General features: G+C 42.1%; 1 protein-coding gene across 5 annotated transcripts in view; it reads left to right on the top strand.

Moving 5' to 3' along the window:
• FBXO34 (F-box protein 34) overlaps positions 1-14376 on the top strand; it is a 79902-nt gene extending 65526 nt beyond the window's left edge. For 2 of the 5 annotated variants that reach the window (XM_006767687.2, XM_015566501.1), the window contains exon 2: positions 11203-14376. In XM_006767687.2, coding sequence (XP_006767750.1) covers positions 11213-13309 — 2097 coding nt within the window. In that variant the 5' untranslated portion in view covers positions 11203-11212 and the 3' untranslated portion in view covers positions 13310-14376. The other 3 variants (XM_015566499.1, XM_006767686.2, XM_015566500.1) reach the window with 3 other exon arrangements.
• The last annotated feature ends 7921 nt before the right edge of the window (positions 14377-22297 follow it).

Genomic DNA, 22297 nt, shown 5'->3' with positions numbered 1-22297 from the left:
CTTTATTTTCCAAGATAATCTCAATTTCAAGTATTTTGTTCCATTTTGTGGACACTTGGTTTTTTTGAGTTTTCAAATCTGTTTTTATTTTACGAATGAAGAGTCACATTCTGCTTAAAAGTCCAAGAGGCATTTTTCCAAGATACTGAGTTGCTTAAAGAGACACAATGAAGGAAGACCACCCAGAGGCTCAGAGATAACTTGAAATTTCTGACACTTAGTTTTTAATTTAGATAATAAATGGTCCTTTAGGTCAGTGCCCTTTAACCCGAGTCCCTGGATTCTGATGAGCTTTAGGGAGGTGGTTTATGAATCTTCTGCAATGATAATGCCAAACTTTGTAGATATGTAGATGCATGCCCTTTTCTCAGGAGAGCCTCATTTGTTTTCATCAGAATTTCAAAGGGTTTGGCAACTGCAAAAAAGGTTAATAACGAGTGTTTTATGTGTAAATGGGATTTTAATGAATAGAGATAACAATTTTTCCCCTTCCAGACATATTTTCCCCTTCCAGAAAGTTAGGAGATTGCCCAGATGTTTATTATTATTGGAGTAGTGAGCTCTTGAATTATTTGAAGTGTTCTCTTGAGCCAGCTTGGATTATATAGAAGTCAAATCAAAATAGCTTTATTTTTTTTTATGTGATCTTCAAACATCACACTTTAACCTGTGAGTTCTTGTATTTACCCCATTGTTATGGGCTGAATTGTGTGCTCTTCCCTGCTTCATGTATTGAAGGCCTCACTCCTAGTACCTTGGAATGCGACTGAATTTGGACAGAGAGAGGGTGGGCCCTAATTTAATCTAACTGGGTGCCCTTGGTAGAAGAGAAAATTTGAACACAAAAGATAGATACAAGGGGCATGCAAGAACAGAGGGAAAAAGTGAGGCTACAGTGCAAAGGCAGCCACGTGCAAGCCCAGGAAAAAGACCTCAGAAAAAAAACGAAACTTGATGACACTTTGATCATGGACTTTTAGTTTCCATAAAAGTAAAGTTACTGTGAGAAGTAACTTTCCTGTTCTTCAAGCCACCCTAGCAAAGTAATACACTCAGGATAAAGTAGCAGTTGGGTGAAAATAAAGAGTATAGCAAGGTAACGTAACTATTTTTTTTTTGTCCCCCAGTACTGGGTCATATAATAAAATGTTGTGTATAGCTTTACATAATCTAGTATCTGAAAGAGATGGTTTGACCCATGAAATTTAGACCCATGAAATTAATTCCTGTTCTTATTGGTCTTCTTTATTGATTTATTTATTACTTTACAGTTTCCCATTTACCTGTGGTTATATTTTATCTTCTAGTCTCTAGCATTTCTCATTCTATGGGACTGATTTTTATAAATAAGTCTATTATAAATCAATAGCAGAACAGTGTCTCTGTGTATTCTCCCATGTGTGTTCTGTACAGTCATTCCAGCCCAGTCTGGTTCTGTGGTACTGTCATCTGTCCTCACACCTCTTCCAGACTGTCAATTTTTGACATTACAAGCATCCCTTGGAGATATTGTGGGTTTGGTTCCAAACAACTGCAATAAAACGAGTATCTTAATAAAGCGAGTTGTAATCAAATGGTGGGGGAGGGGCTTGCCTTCAATTTGTAAGAAGCATAATAAAGCAAAGCGCAATAAAATGAGATATGCCTGTATATTTAGTTTTTGAAGTTTCTCTTTGCCAAAAATAAACTGGAATGTTTCTGCTTCTGTTGCTAACTTGATTCAATAAACTGGAAACTTTCAGATTTGAAAATGAATGAAAAGCTAAGGGATGAATGTATATTTGTCAAGTTCACCATGAGGGCAGGAATTCCAGTTTTGTTCATGCTGAAGCCTCAGGATCTAGCACAGTCAGTACCTGACAGTCAGCAAGATATTAAATATTTGATAAACACTACATTAATTTTAAATACGGTATCATTCAAGGCATCCAAAATTGAGCACATAGCCCAAATTCTGCTTCCTGTCACATTGAGGTTCCTCAGTCTTCTTTTATGATATTAAGGATTACCTGCTAAGGAGTACCCTCTCCCTTTTCCTCATCTGCTTCCTTCATTGCATAGTAGTTAAGAGATGGCCTTTGGCTCCTACCACATGTCCATTCAGGCGCCTTGATGTGCTTGCTGTGTGATCCTGGCAAGTTCCTCAACTTCCCTCTGCTTTGGTTTCTTCATGTACAGTTGGAGATAGAGTATGCACTTCTTAAGTTGTGTTTTGGGGGAGGATTATAAGCTTAGAACAGTGCCTGGCACATGGTAAGCATCTTAAAGCTATTAAAACTGTTATTCTGGTGTGGAAATAGCTATTCTATTCTCACTTGTTTGTATCTGGTATCTTTTATCTCTAGTTCTACGTTGGTTTCTTTCCCTGGGTATAAGACAATTCTCTTTAAAGAACAAAACCTTTGCCATAAAACTGACATGATTTTCTTGGTGGTAGCCATGTAAGTTAGCACTATGCTTTTGGGAGTGCTTGGGCAAGATATATCCAGTCATAAAAATACTTAACACTATGACTCAGGAATTCCACTTCTGAGAAACTTCTAAGGATATACCCTTAAATACATAAGAGATTACATCCATGAAGATGTTACATTATAGTGTCCAGGGTTGGAGAGAATGGTTTAATAAGTTTTGGCATTTACACTTCTATGGTCGGTGGGTTTGAAAACCATGTAATAACATGTAAAATACTACTTGTTATGAAAAGTACAGCATTGTATGTACAATGTGATTATAACCATGTTAAGTAAATACATACATCTAGGAATTTCCAGAGGATAAGATTTATAAGGGCTCTCTTAAACCCATGACTTCTTTTTAGATTCTAGTTTTATGCAAAACCAGTTCTAAAGGTCCAAAGTTTACCCTGAATTGAGATTTCTTTATTTCTTGTTATAATTATATCTTTCCTATTTGGCTTTAGAAATTCCAGATTTAGTCAAATTCTACAGAATGGGATGGCTGTGGGGTAAAGGATGGAGATAAACCTTCTGTGTACTCATGGAGTAGTTTTTTGTCCAATAACATGACACCTTGGGCTTCTTAGTGCCTAATTAGTTTTCTGCAGTATAGATTTTCTCACATTTATCCCTTGGATATACTACTTTTTTAACTCTAATATTCAAATTGGCTTTGGTAAGTTCTAAAACCAGGTGCCAAAGCAACAATTTTTTTTGTCTTGTTTTCTGTTGACACTTTATTTCTTTTCAAGTGGTAATTCTTAACAAAGTGTACACCTTGACCATCCAGTACATGGACTGCTACTTCAGTCTTGGCTCAACAGATGCTATAGGAATGTGGTTAAAGGAAGATTAATTAATTACTGAACAGCTGGGTGCAGTCAGGACTGTGGTTTAGGTTTTATTTCTTTGGTAAACATCGTGAGTCCTATTTCTGAAGTAATTCTCCCACCCCACCCACCCCCACCCAGGTTTGCAGACAAAAGTCTTAACTTGTCCAATCTTTTGTCTGCATTGATACTGCAAGCAAACTGTTTCCTTGGTGCCTTCATATTTGTTAACCTGAATTTTGACTTTTTTATCTCCTTTTTTCTTTGATAATCCATTTAAAATTCAAGTATGTATAATGGTGCTAATGAGCTAGGCCAGGGGTCCTCAAACTTTTTAAACAGGGGGCCAGTTCACTGTCTCTCAGACCGTTGGAGGGCCGGACTATAGTTTAAAAAAAAACAACAAAAAAAAAAACTATGAACAAATTCCTATGCACACTGCACATATCTTATTTTGAAGTAAAAAAAACAAAACGGGAACAAATACAATATTTGTATTTGCATGTGGCCCGCGGGCCATAGTTTGAGGACCCCTGAGCTAGGCTATACCCAGTTAGGTATTTGGCTTAAGATCTAGGCACCTGCCCTGGCCAGTTGGTTAGGGCATCATCCCCATACACCAAGGTTGTAGGTTTGATCCCCGGTCAGGGCACATAACAAAAATCAACCAATGAATGCATATATTCTCTCTCTTCCTTTCTTCCTCCCTTTTTCCCTCCCTCCCTCCCTTTCTCTCTCTCTAAAAATCAAATAAAAAAAGACCGAGGCATCCAACCCCACGGGTGTGTGTGTATGTTGGCAGACAAGCAGTGTGGTATTGCATTGACACTGTAGAGTTAGTAGCTGTTCTCTTATGTTTCATGTCAATCTTTATTTGGCACCTAATGGATGTTTGAACTGTGTTCATAGCTAGTATTAGAATCTTTAACTTTTATTCCCTGGGAGAGATGACCTCTTTATGTCCGAGTTACATTTTTGATCAAATAGGGCATATGTTAAAGCTCTTATCAGTTCTTTGAGAGTAGAACTTGTACATGTCATGTACAAGTGATGTAAAAAATTGCTATTGCCTTAAATATATATAAATTTGCATAAAATATATATGGAAGAATGATTGGTTTCAGAGTTGAAAGAAGCATCAGCTCACTCAAGGAAGTAACAGTTTCTTATGTGAAAGGATAAAGTTTTTATTTTTCTTTGTTTTCTGTAAGAAGTTATCAGGAATGCAGAATATCTCAAAATCTGTGGAGGCAGAATTTTCTTAGTAATAATATACTTCTCAGAATATATTAATGATTTTGGGGGTTCTAAATTTTTTTTATTGTGTTTCATTTGGATTTTGATGTTCATTTTAGCCAGGGTTGCCAAACTGTAGGTGTCTCATCTGCTTAGGTAGCAATAAATTGTGATGTACCAGATTTTTTAGAGCATTTGGCATTATGTCACAGGAACAGTAGGAAAAACTTTGTAAACTACTGGGTTAACATAGATAAACATGGTAAATTGAACCAAAATGAAATACTTCACTATGTCTCTGTTCTCCAGCTGTTTGTTTAATAATTTGTAACAGCCTGAACAAGTGTTCTTTCCTTCAGGCCCTCCTCCTTTTTCCCCTAATCCAAGAAAAGGGGAGTGGGGAGACCCATGTAAACTAGTATAATATTCCTAATTCAGTATTTTGCAGTACCGTTGTGTTGAGTATCACTTCTGTTGTAATCACAATAGAATAACAAAGTAGTGGCTATCATTCCCAACTTTTGTAATATTCTTTTTCAGTGTGTTTTATATACTTTGTTGCCCATCAAGCTTATCATAACCTTTATTTTTTAGAAGTTAGCTTTGTTTGGTCTTTAATCATGATATAGAATCTATACGTATTATAGATAACCATGAAGCAGGTATGTGCTGCACTTCAATACCATTGTGAATTCTAAGAATGATGAAAGCTGTGAGCATTGAGTTCTTTAAAACCTTGCATGTATGTTTCCAAAGCCATTCTCTGTATTACTCAGTATCTATTAACAGACAATAAAGGATTTTCCCATTAAATTGTGTACTAGTAACCATCCGGATCTCCTGAGGCAAAGTTCAGAATTCCCATGAAATATCAGCTTTAGAGAATACTCCTTAAAAAGAAGGAAAAAAAAAGTGAGCTAACTCCCTGAAAAAATTCCGCCCCCAGTATTTTGGAACTCAGTTTGATAAATACCATCTTTTCTGACTTAGGCTGTGTTTTGCTGTTTTGTTAAGGTGCTTTGTTGGGGTTGGATGCATTCTGTCAGTGCTTAGAGGCCTATGGAGGGAAGTCTTTTCTAATTCCTCTGCCTGGATTCACACCCTCCTGGTTTTGGCACTTTTTTCTACTTTACTAGCTGTAGAAGCAGTTTCTACTTACTTTTACATAAGTATGTATGGCTTCCTATGTGATTATATGTCTGCTTTAATTCACAGTTCTGTGTAGAGGTTTTACATGGCACTTAAAAAATTGATCCAATTTAAGAAAAATTGACCCAACTTGAAAGATAAAGGCTCTCCTAAGAGATGCTATCAGAGTTACTTAATTTTATTAAGTTTTATTTGTGTCAAAATCAAATCTAAGATTTTATATGCTGTTTTGTGGTGATTTTTTTGTTTTTTGGAAGCAAGGAAAATATAGATCCAGGAGATTCTCATCTAATTCATCTTAATTCCACCACTAACTCGCTGGGGGGCTTCAAAAGTCGTTTTAGTTCTGTTATTTACTTCATTTGCAAAAACCAGGATTTTATTATATGTACATGTTGCTGGAGTTGCTCATCATTTCTGTAATGGTTCAGTGAAGAAGGCAGTCATAAGATGTCCTCTAGCAGCTTTTACATTTGTAAAGAAATGGTGGATTTATTTACTGTATGCTTTTCCCCTTTCTAAAGGTATCATGGGAAGGGTCTTTCAGGGACTGTTCTATGTTTATTACTCTGACATTTTGTAAATAAAGAGCAACTGTTAATGCTAATAAATGATGACTCCTTTTTTTTTTTTTTTTTTGGAATTAGCCATCCTGTACTTTTAATGTAATAGAAAGAAACAGAAAGTGCCTTATCTTCTAAACTGTTTTGATAGGCAAGGCACCATAGACTATGAGTGACAAATTAGAAAGCAGGCGTCTGTCTGCCTTTCATGTTAGGCTTCCTGTTAGCTCAAAGAAATTCTGTCTTTTCCATTGCTCATTGATCAGGTTCATCCCTTTTCTTAAGGCTTTGGGATTTATCCAAGCATTTTCCCTAAGCAAAGTTAAATTCTCTCCCATGTCTTCATGTTGGGATTGTATACTATTTTAGTTAAAGAGTTTTTCCACCTTTTTTGAGTTGAGATCAGAAGTTACAGACTAAAAGGAATGCTGGAATTATTTGAAAGCAGGATTTTGGAAGAAAGGTGTTCAAGTATTAATTCATTGTTGTTTCTCACCTTATTCTTGGAAAGGACTTAAGGTGATAGGTGCATACAAAGACTTTCTCCACCTCCAAGTTTTGTGAAAGAGTTGCTAAGGTTCACTTTCTCACCTTCTAGTCACTCTTCCACCAAGAACTCTGGCTCTGTCCTACTCACAATACAGGGCCTCACAGCAGGGTTACCAGGGATCTCCTTCCCTAGGTAACTGGACATGGTTCTTTATTTGATCTTGCTGTAGGATCTAAAAGTGTCTGCGCCTCCCTTTTATGCACATTTTTCCCCTGATTATAACGGTGATATACCAGTATTGTGAAATTTTTGGAAAAAGACATCTGTAATTTCTATCCAGAAAACCTTTTCCTCATTTAAATGTTTCTATGACAACTGTCTTATTCCTTTCCTCCTATTCTCTTGTGTTAATCTCCTTACTAGGTAGCAACAACTAAAAATCATCCCAAAAAGGCAGCTTCTGCTTCCCCCTGCTCCAGGTCTGCTCAGCTACCTTTGTTACCATCTCACTAAAAGGTACTGCTCTCCATCTAGTTGCTGAAGCCATAAGACGAGGACTCAACCTTTGCTCCTCTCCTTCAATCTCCATTTATAATTAGTGGCTAAAATCCTGCCTGTTCTTTCTTACTAATTCATTTACTTGTCCTTTTTCCACTCATGACACCTTAGCTTGGACTCTGGTTATTTCTCACCTACCTCAGTTTTCCAAAAGCACTGTCTACTTTGAACCTCTTAGGAATTTATTTATCTCCCTTCAGCACTTACTTAGCTTTGAAAATCAGGACTTCTTTGACCTCTTTCTATACTCTCAAAACCAAACTTGGTGCTGAGAGACCCCTCTCTTCTCACACACTCCTCCTTTCTCTGTATGCCACCATTTAGGGCCCCCCACTCCCCCCAAGTATCCCAGCACCCATACTACCCTTATAACACATAATCACATTCTGTTGTAATCGCCTATTATGTTTCCTTAAAGGCAGCTTTTAGATCTTAGTCATGATTGTACAGTAGTATCCAGCCCAGAATGTTTAGTAAAGTTTTCATAATAAATGGGTAGAAGGAAATGGGTGGCCGTTAATATGAAAAAATTTTAAAGATGTTATGTTAGTTTTATGGTTCTGGATGCCTTAAAATTTGTATCTTAAAGTGATATGATTGGCCTTTGTTCACCTGTTCCCGTGGTAATGGTTCTGTGGACGAGCTTCCAGAGTGTGAAGTATGATAGTAGGGCAGAGCAGGAGGGGAGCTGATAGGCTGGGAGCTGATCTTATAGGCTGGCTGGAGTGGGCTCCACCACCTGGTATGCAGAGAAGGGTAGGCTTTCCTGTGGTAATAGCAGTGTAGTCGAGATGAGATGGCTGTTTAAGTTAGGGCAGTTGTGCTAGGGATGAAGAAGAGGGAGCATATCAGTGACTTCGTGATTGGATGTGGGGTCAGGGTGGAGGAATCGAAGTGACTCAACTTTCTGGACTGGGTACTTGATGTAATCATTAACTAGTTTTGTTAGTTTTTGAGATTATTTTTGATATCCAGGTGAGTATGTCTGCTAGGCAGGCAATAGGATATGAAGTTTGGGAGAGCACATCAGTGGAGAGTCATCAGTTTGTGGTCTTTAAAACTAGAAGAGATCACTTAGATATATGGCTTGCGTGACAGTGGTCTAGTCCAGAAAAACAAAACTCTGAGTAACACTGAGTAAGGGCAGGAGAAGAAGAGATCTGGGAAAAGGCAGTGTCAAAGAAACTGAAGGGTTTAAGTTGAAGAGGAAATTTGGTGATAGGCCATAATTTTTTTTCAGCTTTAAAGAGAATAACAAGAAAATGGGTCTGTCTTTACCTGACTGTCAGGATGAATGCTTCAGTATCGACTGTCTGCTTGGCTTTTTGTTGGGCAGTTCCACCTTACCCCTATTGAGGCAGTCCAGCACCCCAGCCCAAATCTGGAACCCATGACACTTTTACACCAGATCTAACACATGACCTTTAAAGTTCCATTCAAGTTAATCTAAGGTTAAAGACAGATTCTGGACCCAATCCCAGAAATTCTGACTCAGTGGACCCAGGGATCTTAAATTTTACAAGGATATATCTGAGTGTCTCAGGAACAGTCTTGTGTAGGTAGGTGCTATATCTCTGCAGTTTATTTAATTGCAAGAGAGCAGGACTTTATTATAGAGAACTTTAAAAATACAGTTGTGATAAAGAGATTGGCAACCATGGAAACCTGGCTGGAGCTTTCTGCAGTGTCTGAGGGAGTGAGGTGGGGGTGGGAAAAGCACCACCATCTGATGTAATCTATTAGAGATGCAAAGTTTTTTTCTAAGTCTTGCCAGGACAGAGTCTTCAAGGCTTGCAAAGGAGAGGAGAGGTTAATATCCTAGGCAATCGTCAGCCAGTTGGGAACTCAAGCCTAAATGTCCTGTCTTCTTCAGGGGACCCACGGTCACCCTGATTGCATCACTTGGTTTTGTTAGCTTTTCTCCTTCCATATTGTACTTTTCCTTCCCTCCTTTCTGTTCCCTGGGATCATCTTCTATTTAATCTGCTATAAAACCTTATCTATTAGTAATGTGTCATTTGAGCTGACTTTACCGATTAATAAATGATGACGAAATCTTTGTTTCTTCTTAATGTCCCTGTCTATCAATTTTGCACCTAAAATAATGTGTGGGGGAGGAAGGCAAAGAGAGAACATATTGTGCGATGCAGAATGGTACACACATTGCTCGAGTTTAAATTTATCCACAGACATTCTGTAATAAGATCATTATGTGAGAATTTATTGGATTTTTAGCAAACTCTATGTCTTTCATTTTATTTAGGAGTTGAAGGGATATGGGGAAAAAAAACCCAAAAATTTTGACACAAATAACTCTAGATATGCCTCTTTTTTTCATTTATCATTTATTAATTTATCTATTTTGTTCATATACCTTCATCTTATTCTTGAGTTATGGGTGGTAGTTTTATAAGACCAAATTACAGAATATATAATAGAAAACTACTAAAATGTTATCGTGCAGAAAGGGGAAGATCTTTACAGATTTAGGATATAAATTACCAAAGATCAGAAAAAAAGATCTATTTCAGGGATATCTTTTAAAAGATACCTGGTGTGCCTTAAATGCAAGATTTCTGTTTACTTAGCTGGAAGATACTCATATCCACATTTCTTCTTTTAGCTTTGACTGGACTCTAGGAATTAAAAGTTGAAATGAAAGGTAAACTTGTTCTGGATGATCACTTTCACTCTTGATTTTTAAAGCTGATACCTGAAAGCAGTTAACACAGAGGCTGCCACACTGAAGGTACTCACTCAAGTAAGGTTATGGGGTGAATGAGAGGAATATGCTGAATTGCCCAATATGTATGTCTTAGACTGGTGTCCCCATGAGTGAGAGTAGATGAAAGTCCATGTTCTTAGACTGCTCCTGCCTCACTCCACCAACCTGAGACTACAGATGTTTATTTTGGTCTGTAGGTTTATTTTGTAGGAGACCAGGCATCCCTACAGAACACTTTCTTGTATAGCAGTGGGCTATTTTGACATTTAAATGATGAGCTCTTTGGATAGATAATCTGGTATTCTGACCTCTGTTAATACTTAAATGCAGACTCAAAATAAGTGACTTGTCCAAGGTAAAAATCATCCTGTGTGGTTAATTAGTGATATGGCAAGGACTAGAACTCAGGTCTCTGCATGTAATCATCTTTTTGTCTGATTTTAAAAATGGCTCCCATCTCTACCCCAGGTTAGAGAACAAAACAAGGCACTTTTTTTTGAATTGATTCCAACTGGCTTGTAGAATTATTAAGAATTAGAGGTTCTAGATTTGACTTACAATACTCACAGAAAAATGGGCAGTGAGGAGATTATACAAATAGATTATTTAGAAAATCAAGACTAATAGATGGGCAAAGTACATAAGCAAACAACAAGTGAAAAGTTATAAACATATGGATATTCAACAGTGTGGGAATAGCTTAGAAAACAGTATAATAATTTTGATAAACTTTTGCAATCAATAAAATGCTAGTTACAAATGACTTAGAAATAGTGTTAATCTACTAGGAATTCTGGTTGAGTTCCTTTTCTAGTTTCCTTCTATACTGCCTTCTACCTACTGGAATATATTCTGTAGATTCAGATTTCTTTCTTTTAAGCACTAATTTTATGTACTGAATATTGACTAAATGTCAGTTTTCTGAAATTCTCTCAGTCTGTCCACTGAGTCTAAAATTCACCAACTTTTTTTCTGGCCTATACACCATGGAAAATGGTTAGTTTGCTTTTGTTATTCTTGGATCTGTACTTTAAAAACTAGCTGAAATGAGAGTTGGTAAAGATTTAGTGAACTGATAGAAAATGTTTCTATTATTTGCTAGAACCATCTGAGTGTAAGTAAAAAAAAAAAAAAAAAAATTTCCTAGAAACAAAATGAGTATCGTAATCAAATGTGTATTTCTTTTCCGTAGAGCCTCTGTTATGCACCTAAAACCATATTGGAATCTGCAGAAGAAAACACCACCTCTTCAAATTAGCAAGGAAACTCTGAGAACTTCCATGAGCCACCAAGAGGCTATACATGATGAAAAATGTGAAGCTAGCTACATGAAATCAAGTGTCTTTCCTTCCACCTCTCCTGGTAAAGCATCATCTCGAAAGCCTTTTGGGGTCCTTTCTCCAAATGTTCTGTACAGCATGAGTGGGAAGAGTCCTGTAGAGAGCAGCTTGAATGTTAAAACCAAGAAGAATGCACCATCTGCAACAATCCACCAGGGCGAAGAAGGGGAAGGGCCGCTTGATATTTGGGCTGTGGTGAAACCAGGAAATACCAAGGAGAAAATAGCATTCTTTGCAGCCCACCAGTGTAGCAATAGAATAGGATCTATGAAAATAAAAAGCTCCTGGGATATTGATGGGAGAGCTACTAAAAGAAGGAAAAAATCAGGGGATCTTAAAGAAGCCAAGATACAGTTAGAAAGGATGAGGGAAATCAACAGCAGGTGCTATGAGCCTGAGCCTTTTGCGTGTGGCATTGAGCACTGTTCTGTGCATTACGTGAGTGACAGTGGGGACAGTATCTGTGCTGGGAGGCCTCTGTCGGTCATACAGATGGTTGCCTTCCTGGAGCAAAGAGCCAGTGCTGCTCTGCTGGCCAGTTGTGCGAAAACCTGCACTAACTCACCTGCCGTGGGGAGGATTTCTGGGCAATCCAGAGGTGGGCCTCCAGCCTCTGAGCCCTTTTCTGCCCCAGGAGCTTGTGAAGAACCCATGGAAAGGGGAAATCCTGAGGTTGGTGAACCCCAGAGTGAGCCAGTCCGCGTCCTCGACATGGTAGCCCGGCTGGAGTCTGAGTGTCTGAAGCGGCAGAGCCAGAGTGAGCCTGGGAGCCTCTCGAGGAATAACAGCTTCCGTCGAAATGTAGGCCGGGTGCTGCTTGCAAACGGCACTCAGGCTGATGAAGGCAAAACAAACAAAGGCGCTTTGGAGGCCCCTGTGTCTGTGGACTGTGGCCCGTCAAGAGCTGACCATTGTTCTCTTGATGGGAAGCAGGCCTGGGATGGGGCTCCTCCTGGCTGTCCCTCATTGCCAACAGGTGTGAGTTTCCACAGGGATAGTGCAGCAACAGAGCCAGATCAGCACACTGCTGTGAAAAACAGCAATAGGTATGATGTAGAAATGACAGAGGAACCTGAGCCACCTTTTCCTCCTCAGACCTGTCCCCAAGCCACTGAGTTGCCCACAGATGCTGTTGAAGAGCTTGTGCCACAAAATCCTGATCAGCGAAGAAAAGAATCTGTGTGCATTAGCATTGCTGTGTCTAAGGTGGAGAGAGACCAGCCTTCTAGTTTAAAGTCCTGTGGAGACCCACTTCCAGGGAGGCTGTTCTTTTTGCTGCCTGGTCAGCAGCAGTCAGACTGTTCCCAGTTGAATGAAAGCACAACCCAAGAGTCTCCAGAGGCCAACCAGCCTGAAGATGGTGCTGAGGGTGGCGGTGCATCTGAGGAAAATAGTGTTTCAGCTGATTCGCTCGTCCCAGCGCCAGCCCCTCCTGTGGAAAGTACAGTCCCGGTGCTTGAGGCCTCCAGTTGGAAGAAGCAGGTGTCCCATGACTTTCTGGAGACCAGATTTAAAATCCAGCAGCTCTTAGAACCTCAGCAGTACATGGCTTTCCTGCCCCACCACATTATGGTGAAAATCTTCAGGTTACTTCCCACCAAGAGTTTAGTGGCTCTTAAATGTACCTGCTGCTACTTCAAGTTCATCATTGAATACTACAACATCAGGCCAGCAGATTCTCGCTGGGTTCGAGACCCACGCTATAGAGAGGACCCTTGTAAGCAGTGCAAGAAAAAATATGTGAAAGGGGATGTGTCCCTGTGCCGGTGGCATCCCAAGCCCTATTGCCAGGCATTGCCTTACGGGCCAGGATACTGGATGTGCTGCCATCGTTCTCAGAAAGGTTTCCCTGGCTGTAAGCTGGGGCTTCATGACAATCACTGGGTCCCTGCTTGCCACAGCTTCAATCGGGCAATCCACAAGAAAGCAAAAGGGACTGAAACTGAAGAGGAATACTAAAGTCTATAGGAGAGGCGACCAAATGGCTGATTTTTAATGCTGCAAAACACCACCTAGACTCACTGTTCAAGTGAGTGTTGCCTCTCAGAGCCATCACTCTAGGAGAATCTGTACCTGTTCCTTCAGGACTGCTCTTGGGCATTTTTTCATTTACAAGCTGTACAAGAAAACTGGTCTCATTGTTTTACAGTGGCGCCTCCCATTTGATCCAGGGTGGAAGCCCAGTTTGATTCAGTTGGCTGTGAATAATTATGCCTGTTTTCCCCAATCAAATCCATCCTCAGAGGACGAAGACTTGCCATCATCAAGGACGGACAGAAAAGTTCACTGCAGACTATGCAGGCAGTCCCCAAAAAGGGGTTCCAGAAATTTCTGAGCACTGGCAGGCACCATATTTGAAATACGTGAGTAGTGTCCTATGGAAAGAAGAGCAGCAGTCATGGATGAAAAGTATGCTTATGAAGAAGAAGTCAGGCACCTTACCTTAGGCCTTGTATGCTTGATCCTGTGAGATTGATGTTTGTGGATGGAGATGGATTTCATGCCCTGTGGTGTTTACAGTGTATATAATGGTTGTGTTTTCACAGGGCTGTGAAAGTGCACATTAAACCCGAGCGCCTTTACCTTAGATGAGTGCTTTTGACCCCTCTGTATGTAACACTATTAAAACCCATTTGTGTATAGTGGACAGCTGACGAAATATCACCACAATGCAGCTAGGATAGTGTTGCAGCTATAATTGTGTGTGTTTTTTTTATTGTTTCAAATTTGTATATCCTGTATAAAATATGAATGTTTTGAAAATAAACTATGAATGTTTCCTGTATAATATATGAATGTTTCTGATAAGAAATTCTAAATAGTTAAGAGTACCTGTTGAAAAGATACCAAATAATGGTTTAACTGGACAACCTTAAAATTAGCATAGAGAACAATCCTATGTTATATTTTAGTGATTCAACAAGATTGAGAGATTATATAGTCAGATTATAACATTCTTGTCTACTTTATTCTGTCTGGTTACAAATTTTTTTTAATTTCAATAAAAACATGCATCTTAAATGGGACCTGAGTTGCAGATTTTTTTCCCCTTCTTTTTGCAAGTAACAAAGAAGGATATTGTAAATTGAGTTGTAAGAATTAAAAACTTTTTGAATTGTTATGGGCAGGGGGAGATATTTTTTTTCTGCTACTGAAGAGAGACCATCTATATATATAAAAAGCCAGCAACCATAACGCCGTAACAACCAGAATGACCGGTCACTATGACGTCCACTGTGGCCAGCGAACTGGCTCGATTAGGGGGTTGAGCCAGCTGGCTAACCTGCAGCCCCTCCCCCTGGCTGGCCCCACCCCTTATCGGACTCTCCCACCCGATGGAAGGTGGGGCGGCCGGACAACCCCCCCACAGCCCTTCCCCCTGACTGGCCCCGCTCCCAATGGGCCCCCACCACCCCGATTGGCCCATGACTCCTCCCACCAGCCAGCTCTGCCCCCGATTGGCCCCCCCACTCCGATCAAGGGCAGGGCCAGCCAGCCAACCATCCATGGCTCCTTCCCCAGGCCACTGGCCCCCATTGCCCCCCACCATCCCATTCTGGGGTCTGGTTGGCCACCCTCCCGCTTCTCCTCCTCCTGACAGGCCTGGCCCCGATTGGGGCCAGGCTGGCCAGACCCAACCTGTGCACAAATTCGTGCACTGGGCCTCTAGTTTTAAACATAACAAGCTTAGATTTTTGCAGCCCTTTAACACTTACTTTGAGTTTGTCATATGCCCAACAACCCCTGTATTTCCTGTTGGATGAGGTGTTATCTGACATTCTTACAACTTGTCTGGGCATAATTAGTCAATTGTTCAGAAGTCATTAAGATGTTTTCAGGCCTATGATCTTGTACTGCTTGTTGGGGCTGGGAGGTTTTGGGCCCCAGAGAGCTACTGTGGAGGATCTAAAAATTTGGTGGCTTGAAATCAAATACCAAAAAAAAAACCCCTTGCAACGTCTGTAAGCTCTGGGCTGTGGAGATGTAGTGGTAAATGACCTAGTGGATGGGCTGATCGGGAAGTGATGAGTGAGGGCTGTGCTGTGATGGTCCCAAAGGAGAAAGATGGAAAGGTTGAGTAGGTGTTGGCCAGGTCTGCCAAGCAGCACCGAAGTCAGATGGAGCAGGAGTCACCTGTGGCTGAGGCGGTGGTGGCCCCTTTGGTTTTTTCTGCCCTTATCCTTAGGCAGTATCTGCTCCTCCCTGAACTACAAAGTGTTTCTTGATGTTGAGCAGGTCTGCCCTGTTAGACACATCATAATGACGCTTCTGATAAGCTGGATCCTGCAGGCTCACTAATTGTGACAGGACTGAAGAGAGGCTGAGAACACTTTCCTTCTCTGGTCTTTGGCCACTCAGGAGGCCCTTGTGACACCCTGTCCTTGCCCCATGAGAAGCTCCTGCTGATGTCCACACACCAGGAGGGGCTATTGCACTGGCACCACAGTCTGACTTTGGGCATCAGCAGTGAGAATGAGAAGAATTTTACAAATCCCAGAACCCAAGGTACTTCAGGGGTAGGCAGGGTCAAGAGTACAAGACACAGAACCCTTCTTGGTTTGAAGAAGGGTCATTCTGTGTTTGGGATCAGATTATTTGACCAGCTCTTAAGAATCAGGAAACCAAGTCTGACCCAATTGAACCTCCATGGAACCAGCCCCTCCAGCAGAGATGTGGGGATTTGGGGCTGATAAGCTCCAATGCTGTATCATGGCCTCTTATCAAGGTTACAGCTTTGCAAACATGGCTGTTTCTGTTTTCATTTTCCCACTGGATTTTAGGAAAGTTAATGGTGAGCGTCTTCCTCATGACTCACCCCAGCTGAGGTATGTTGGAAATGCTTTTTTTCTTTTAATTAAAAATTTTTTTCCAATTACACTTAATATACATTATTACATTAGTTTCCAGTATAAAACATTGTGGTCAGATATTTATATAGCTTATGAAGTTACATATGACTTATTTATATGACTATGAATGTTGGAAATGCCTTTCAGCCTGAGAGTCCCCTGGGCTGAATTTCCAGTGTTTGTCCTCCTTCCCTGTGGTTTGCTCTAAACCGGCAATCTCAATGGACCTTCCTGTTAGGTTTGTTGTGATTCTGAATGTAGGATTACCATTCGGTGTATGGTAAGTGCCCAGCAAGTTAGCTGTCGTTGGCTCTTAGGTCTACATTTGCTCAGAGTGGACACAGAGGATAAATAACACTCTTGCTTGGTTTTCCCGACTCAGCCGTTCCAGATCTGGTTTTCACGTGGGACACAAGCTGTGACTCTGAGGAGCTGAACTGACCGGAGCAGAGGACACAGTAAGAACAGCCCAACCCCATCTTGGCATGCCCCTCTCCCTTTTGAATGATGCGGCAGGACCCAGTTCCCAGTGCTGTGTGTGAACCGTAGAGAATTTTAGCAGGTGGCATCAAAGGGTAGCCCCCTTCCTGGTCTCCATTTCTCCCCTGAGGAGAAAGACGCTGTGCTTCAGAGCCCCCTAGTGCCAAACTGGGGAAACGAGCCCATTTTTTATTTCCTTCAACAGTCCCAGGCTACCTCCTTCCTACACCTTGCTGTAAAGCTTAGACTTGTAAGAGTAAACAATGTGGGCATCAGGATCCTAGCCCTTCTCCCTCCCCCACTCAAATAAAGAAAACTTCCCCTTAGCTTTCGCTCAGAGGCTCAGATCCATTTAGCCTAGTTTTTATCTCCTATCCCTCACTTCACCATTTGGAAGAAAAACCAGGACCAAACCTGTCTGGAAGAATCAGTGTGGCGAGCCAGCTCAGCCAGGTTCGGTGAGCCTGAGAGGGGACGGTGAAGGATTGAGAAAAGACAGACAGGAGAAGAAAGCTGGGTCTGGGTGGGACACTGTCCTCTCTGGTGGAGACCTAGCGATAGCGCCACAGCCTGAAAGCCATGTCTTTATTTTATAGCCAGCTTCCACGAGGCAAAGTAGGGTGTGGTCAAGATGTTTACAACATTCTGGTGGGTTTAAATCTACTCAATTACATGCACGTGAACTCTGTCAAGCCCACATCACTCAGCCACATGGGACCACAGGTTCAGACCATAGGTTCAAGATTATAAGTATAGCCTTTGGCTATAATGTGCTGGGAGGGCTTTGCCCTCCAAGCTAGGACTTGCCCGTGGCTTTGCCATGAGAGGCCTGTGCCCTCTTATTAGTCCAAGGCTTGAACCTGCCCAAACGCTGTAGCCGCTCTCCACAAATCAGAGAGCATCTTCCCCATCTCTGGGCAGTTTGACTTTGTCCCTTGCCCAGTGGAGATGGCCAAGGAAGAAATGAATTGGAAATGGACAAAGGGCTAAGATTAAATTTCCCGGCCTTGTCAAAATGACTCTGGCTTTAAAATAGCCACGTGAAAGGATCGATCAAATTGACCACATCCCCTTAGCACATTGATGGCTCTGCTCAGGAGGTATCTTCTTTGGGACCCCACCCCCAACCTTGGCCTGCCCACTGGGTTTGGCTGGGTGTACCCTGTGCATCTATCATTTCATTCCCATTTTTGTATCTGGATTTCACTCTGGGCCCAGAGAGGGCAGCTTGGTCATGCCATCCCCAGTGCCTCCAGTACACCCTCCATAACATGTTTATATTTCCCTCTAGTGGCCATCTTAATATAAGGGGTACAGGCAGATTCTTACTGCTCTGGGTTGTTTCCCATCTAGTATGAGAAACCTGAAGGGAGGATTAAGGGATCTAGGAAGCCCTCCTCTGGCCACAGCTGGCCCCATGGGAATGTTCTTAGGGATGCTCCACGGCAGCCTGAGGACTTCTGCTGGGTAGCAGTCAGTGTGCATTTGGTGTGATCTGGGTTCTGTTGTTGCCAGGGGCTCCACTGGTGGCAGGCTGCTATGGGCTAACTGGGAAGGTGAGGTTACGCATGATGTTGGAGTTCCCTTCCTGGGCTCTGTCCAGCCCTCCCCTCCCCTTCTAACTGCAACTTTTAAGGGCCTCCCTGCCAACTTTTTTAGATTGGCTTCCAGCACTTTTTATTACATGGGCATTCCCAGGCATTTTCCAGGGCTTTAGTTGCCTTCATTCTTTCTTCACTCAGCTGACTGGCTATTCATCCTCTCTTTCATCCCATAGCTTGCCACACAAAAAAAATAACAGAATAAAGCCACTCTGCACCAAAACCCTTCTTGCCGTATATCGCAAACTGCACCAATAAGAGCTGGTGTTATCTAGTCTTAGTGTCTGTAAAGGACCACATTCCTTTAAGTGCATTCTTTGCTGTGCTAAGCACCCGACATGGCACTCTGAGAATCTGATAGCTTCTATCCCCATTTTCCTTTGGGTTCAGGCAAGCTAGTGTTGAAATCTCTGTGAGTTGGTGAAAGTACCTGTGTGAGAAATGTGCAATCCCTTGTATTGACATGCATGCCATTCCTAAATTTGTGGCCATAGCTGGTGTTTGCACAACCTCATGGGAAGGATAAACATCACTGTGGTTATGCATCCTTGGGTGGCATCCAGTGTATTTATAGCTAACTGGCTTAAGGGAAACCAGTTAGGCAGCACCCCAATTTTAGATGGCTTATTTGACCTTGGTGTTATTTTAAAAGGAACAGAGCCGCTTGAGTTGGTAGCTGGGAGCAGAGCAATGGCAAATATTCACTGCAACAACCCTCTCAAAGGCCCTACATCCACTTTTTAATTAGCAGGGAACGGATATCAGAACCAATTAATTTATTTTAGGTCTTTGTCTCAAGTTTTTTGGATTAAGGAGGACTTTAAGAAAGTTAAAAATTACAAAGTTCTACTAAATTTTGCTTTCCTCTTTGGAATGATAAAACACAGCAGGGACGTCGAACCGGTTTGGCTCAGAGGATAGAGCATCGGCCTGCGGACTGAAGGGTCCCAGGTTTGATTCCGGTCAAGGGCATGTACCTTGGTTGTGGGCACATCCCCAGTAGGGGGCGTGTAGGAGGCAGCTGATCGATCTTTCTCATCGATGTTTCTAACTATGCCTCTCCCTTATTCTCTATAAAAAAATCAATAAAATATTTTAAAAAACAGCAGGGATTAGGTTCTAAGGTTAGCAATTTGGGGGAAATGACATACCGCTAAAATTATTCTAGGAAATCCTTTGTGTTCATCACCCAGTAGAGGATGACAGGATGACATATACAGTGGTGGGAAATGTGTAAGCCGTGTAAGATGGGGTACTCTTGCGGAGTGACAAGCAATGTGCAAAAACAGACTCGGGGAGCAACAGATCCCACCTGCCAGTTAACTGACGTAGAATCACCTGTGCTATTTAAATTATTTCCCTCCTGCCAAAACCGGTTTGGCTCAGTGGATAGAGCGTCGGCCTGCGGACTGAAAGGTCCCAGGTTCGATTCCGGTCAAGGGCATGTACCTGGGTTGCGTGCACTTCCCCAGTGGGGGATGTGCAGGAGGCAGCTGATCGATGTTTCTAACTCTCTATCTCTATCTCGCTCCTTTCCTCTCTGTAAAAAATCAATAAAATATATTAAAAATAATAATAAATAAATAAATTATTTCCCTCCTATCTGCCCACCCCCATCAGAGAATCAAACAGTTGCTTTACAAACTGGAATTTTCAGAAGTCTGTTAAGTAGTATAGAGACTGATGCAGTTCTTAAAAAACGCAGTTCTTATTTAAAAAAGTATGCAAACTCAGTTGCCAGACGGTCAGTAAAATGTAGAGCAAGGTTGTATTCAAACTGTCAGTGCCTGCCCATTGTGAGGTTAGATACCCAGTTTGCACAAGTGCTTGAGGTTTGATGGGAGGGTATGGATGGAGCTAGGCCTGGCCCATCCAGCCCTCCCACTTTGGGACTGAGCTATGGGCCTTCCTCACCAGACCCTCTACGTAGGCAGTTGCGCATATTCTACTACATGAACAGTCCTGCCCCAGCCCTGACTGACTCTCCTAAGCAGAGATGGTGACTTGGCTACCATCTTTGGAAAAGTAGCTATACAGGTCCTGCCCAATTCTCAATTGGATTTTAAGTTATTGGTCTTGAGTTGTATGAGTCCTTTATATAATTTGGATATTAGCCTCTTATTGGAAATATCATTTACAAATATCTTCTTCCATTTTGTTGGTTGACTTTTTGTTTTGTTGATGGTTTCTTTTGCTGTGCAGAAGTCTTTTATTTTCGCCTGTTTCTCTTGCCTTGGAGTGGTTCACAAAACACCTCTGCAACCAAGGTCCATAAATTTAGTGTCTGTGTTTTCTTCTATGTATTTCTTTCTTTCAGGTCTCACATTCAAGACTTTAATCCATTTTGAGTAATTTTTGTATATGGTGTAAGATAGTAGTCTAGTTTCATTCTTTTGAATGTGGCTGTCCAGTTTTTCCAACACCGTTTATTGAAGAGGCTTTCCTTTCGCTCTTGTGTAATCTTGGCTCCTTTGTTGAAAAGTAGTTGCTCATATCTGTGTGGGTTTATTTCTGGGTTCTCAATTTTGTTCCATTGGTCTATATATCTGTTTTTCTGCCAATACTATAGTGTTTTGACTTCGGCTTTGTTCTTCTTTAAAAAAAAAAATTGTTCAGCTATTTGGGGTCTTTTGTGGCTCTACACAAACTTTAGAATTTTCTGTTCCATATATGTGAAAAATGCCATGGGGATTCTCATAGGAATTGTACTGAATATGTAGATTTCTTTTGGTAATATGGACATTTTCATTATGTTAATTCTTTTTTTCCAATCACAGTTTACATTCAGTATCCTGATATATAAAATCCCTGGGTCATAACGATCAAGGCTCGACCAACGAGAAGTCAGTCCTGCAGTCAGCGCTGGGTTGCCATGGCACTGACTGTTGAGGGGGCTGTGAATCAGGGCTGGAGAGAGGCCTGAAGAGAGAAGCAGGGACTGATCCGTTGCCTCTGTGGCAGCTTTTGATCAGCACTTGTCCCCCACCCCGTCTGGCCAGCAGCCATGCCTCCATTTCTCTCCAGGCCTCCATCAGGGCTGCTGATCAGCCCCACCTTTCTGATCAGGCCCCATTGATCAGGCCCAGAGATGCTTACTGGCATAGGAACCAACTAATCAGAACCAAATGTGGGTGCTGTGGGGAGCCAATGGCTGGCTAAGAGGCAGAGCTTTTGATGCTGACTGGCATAGAAACTGACCAATCAGAACCAAATTGGCCAGCAGAGGAGGGCAGTTGGGGGCGAGATCAGGCTGGCAGGGGAGGGTCATTGGGGGCAAGATCAGACCAGCAGGTGAGGGCATTTGGGAGCAACCAGGCCAGGAAGAGAGGGCAGTTGGGGGCGAGATCAGGCCAGCAGGGAAGGTCAGTTAGGGATGATCAGGCAGGCAGGCAGAGGCAGTTAGGGGAAACCAGGCTGGCAGGGAAAGGCAGTTAGGAGTGATCAGGCTGTCAGGCAGAGGCAGTTAGGGGTGATCGGGCAGGCAGGCAGGTAAGCAGTTAGGAGCCAACGGTCCCAGATTGTGAGAGGGACATCCCCCAAGGGGTCCCCAATTGGAGAGGGTGCAGGCTGGGCTGCGGGAACCCCCCTTCTTCATGCACAAATTTCGTGCACTGGGTGTCTAGTTATTTTATATTGGTTTCCTATGTTCTGAATACTGGTTAGAAAATAATATACTTTACAAAGGGGTCACCCCCCAATGTTTCCAGTACCTACCTGTCACCATACATAGTTATTACAATACTAGAGGCCCGGTGCACAAAAATTTGTGCACTCAGGGGAAGGGGGGTCCCTCAGACCGGCCTGTGCCCTCTTGCAGTCTGAGACCCCTCAGGAGATAACGCCCTGCCAGCTTAGGCCCGCTCCCCGGGGGATCAGGCCTAAGCTGGCAGTCAGACATCCCTCTGGCAGCCCGGAAGCACTCGGGGGATGTCCACTTGCCAGCAGGGAGCAGGCCTAAACTGCAGTCGGACATCCTTAGTGCTGCTGAGGAGGCAGGAGAGGCTCCCCCCACCATC

Source organism: Myotis davidii, unplaced genomic scaffold, assembly GCF_000327345.1.
Source record: "Myotis davidii unplaced genomic scaffold, ASM32734v1 scaffold281, whole genome shotgun sequence".
NCBI lineage: Eukaryota > Metazoa > Chordata > Mammalia > Chiroptera > Vespertilionidae > Myotis > Myotis davidii.
The sequence above is the reverse complement of the archived record's forward strand: the minus strand, read 5'-3'. Positions and strand labels throughout refer to the sequence as shown.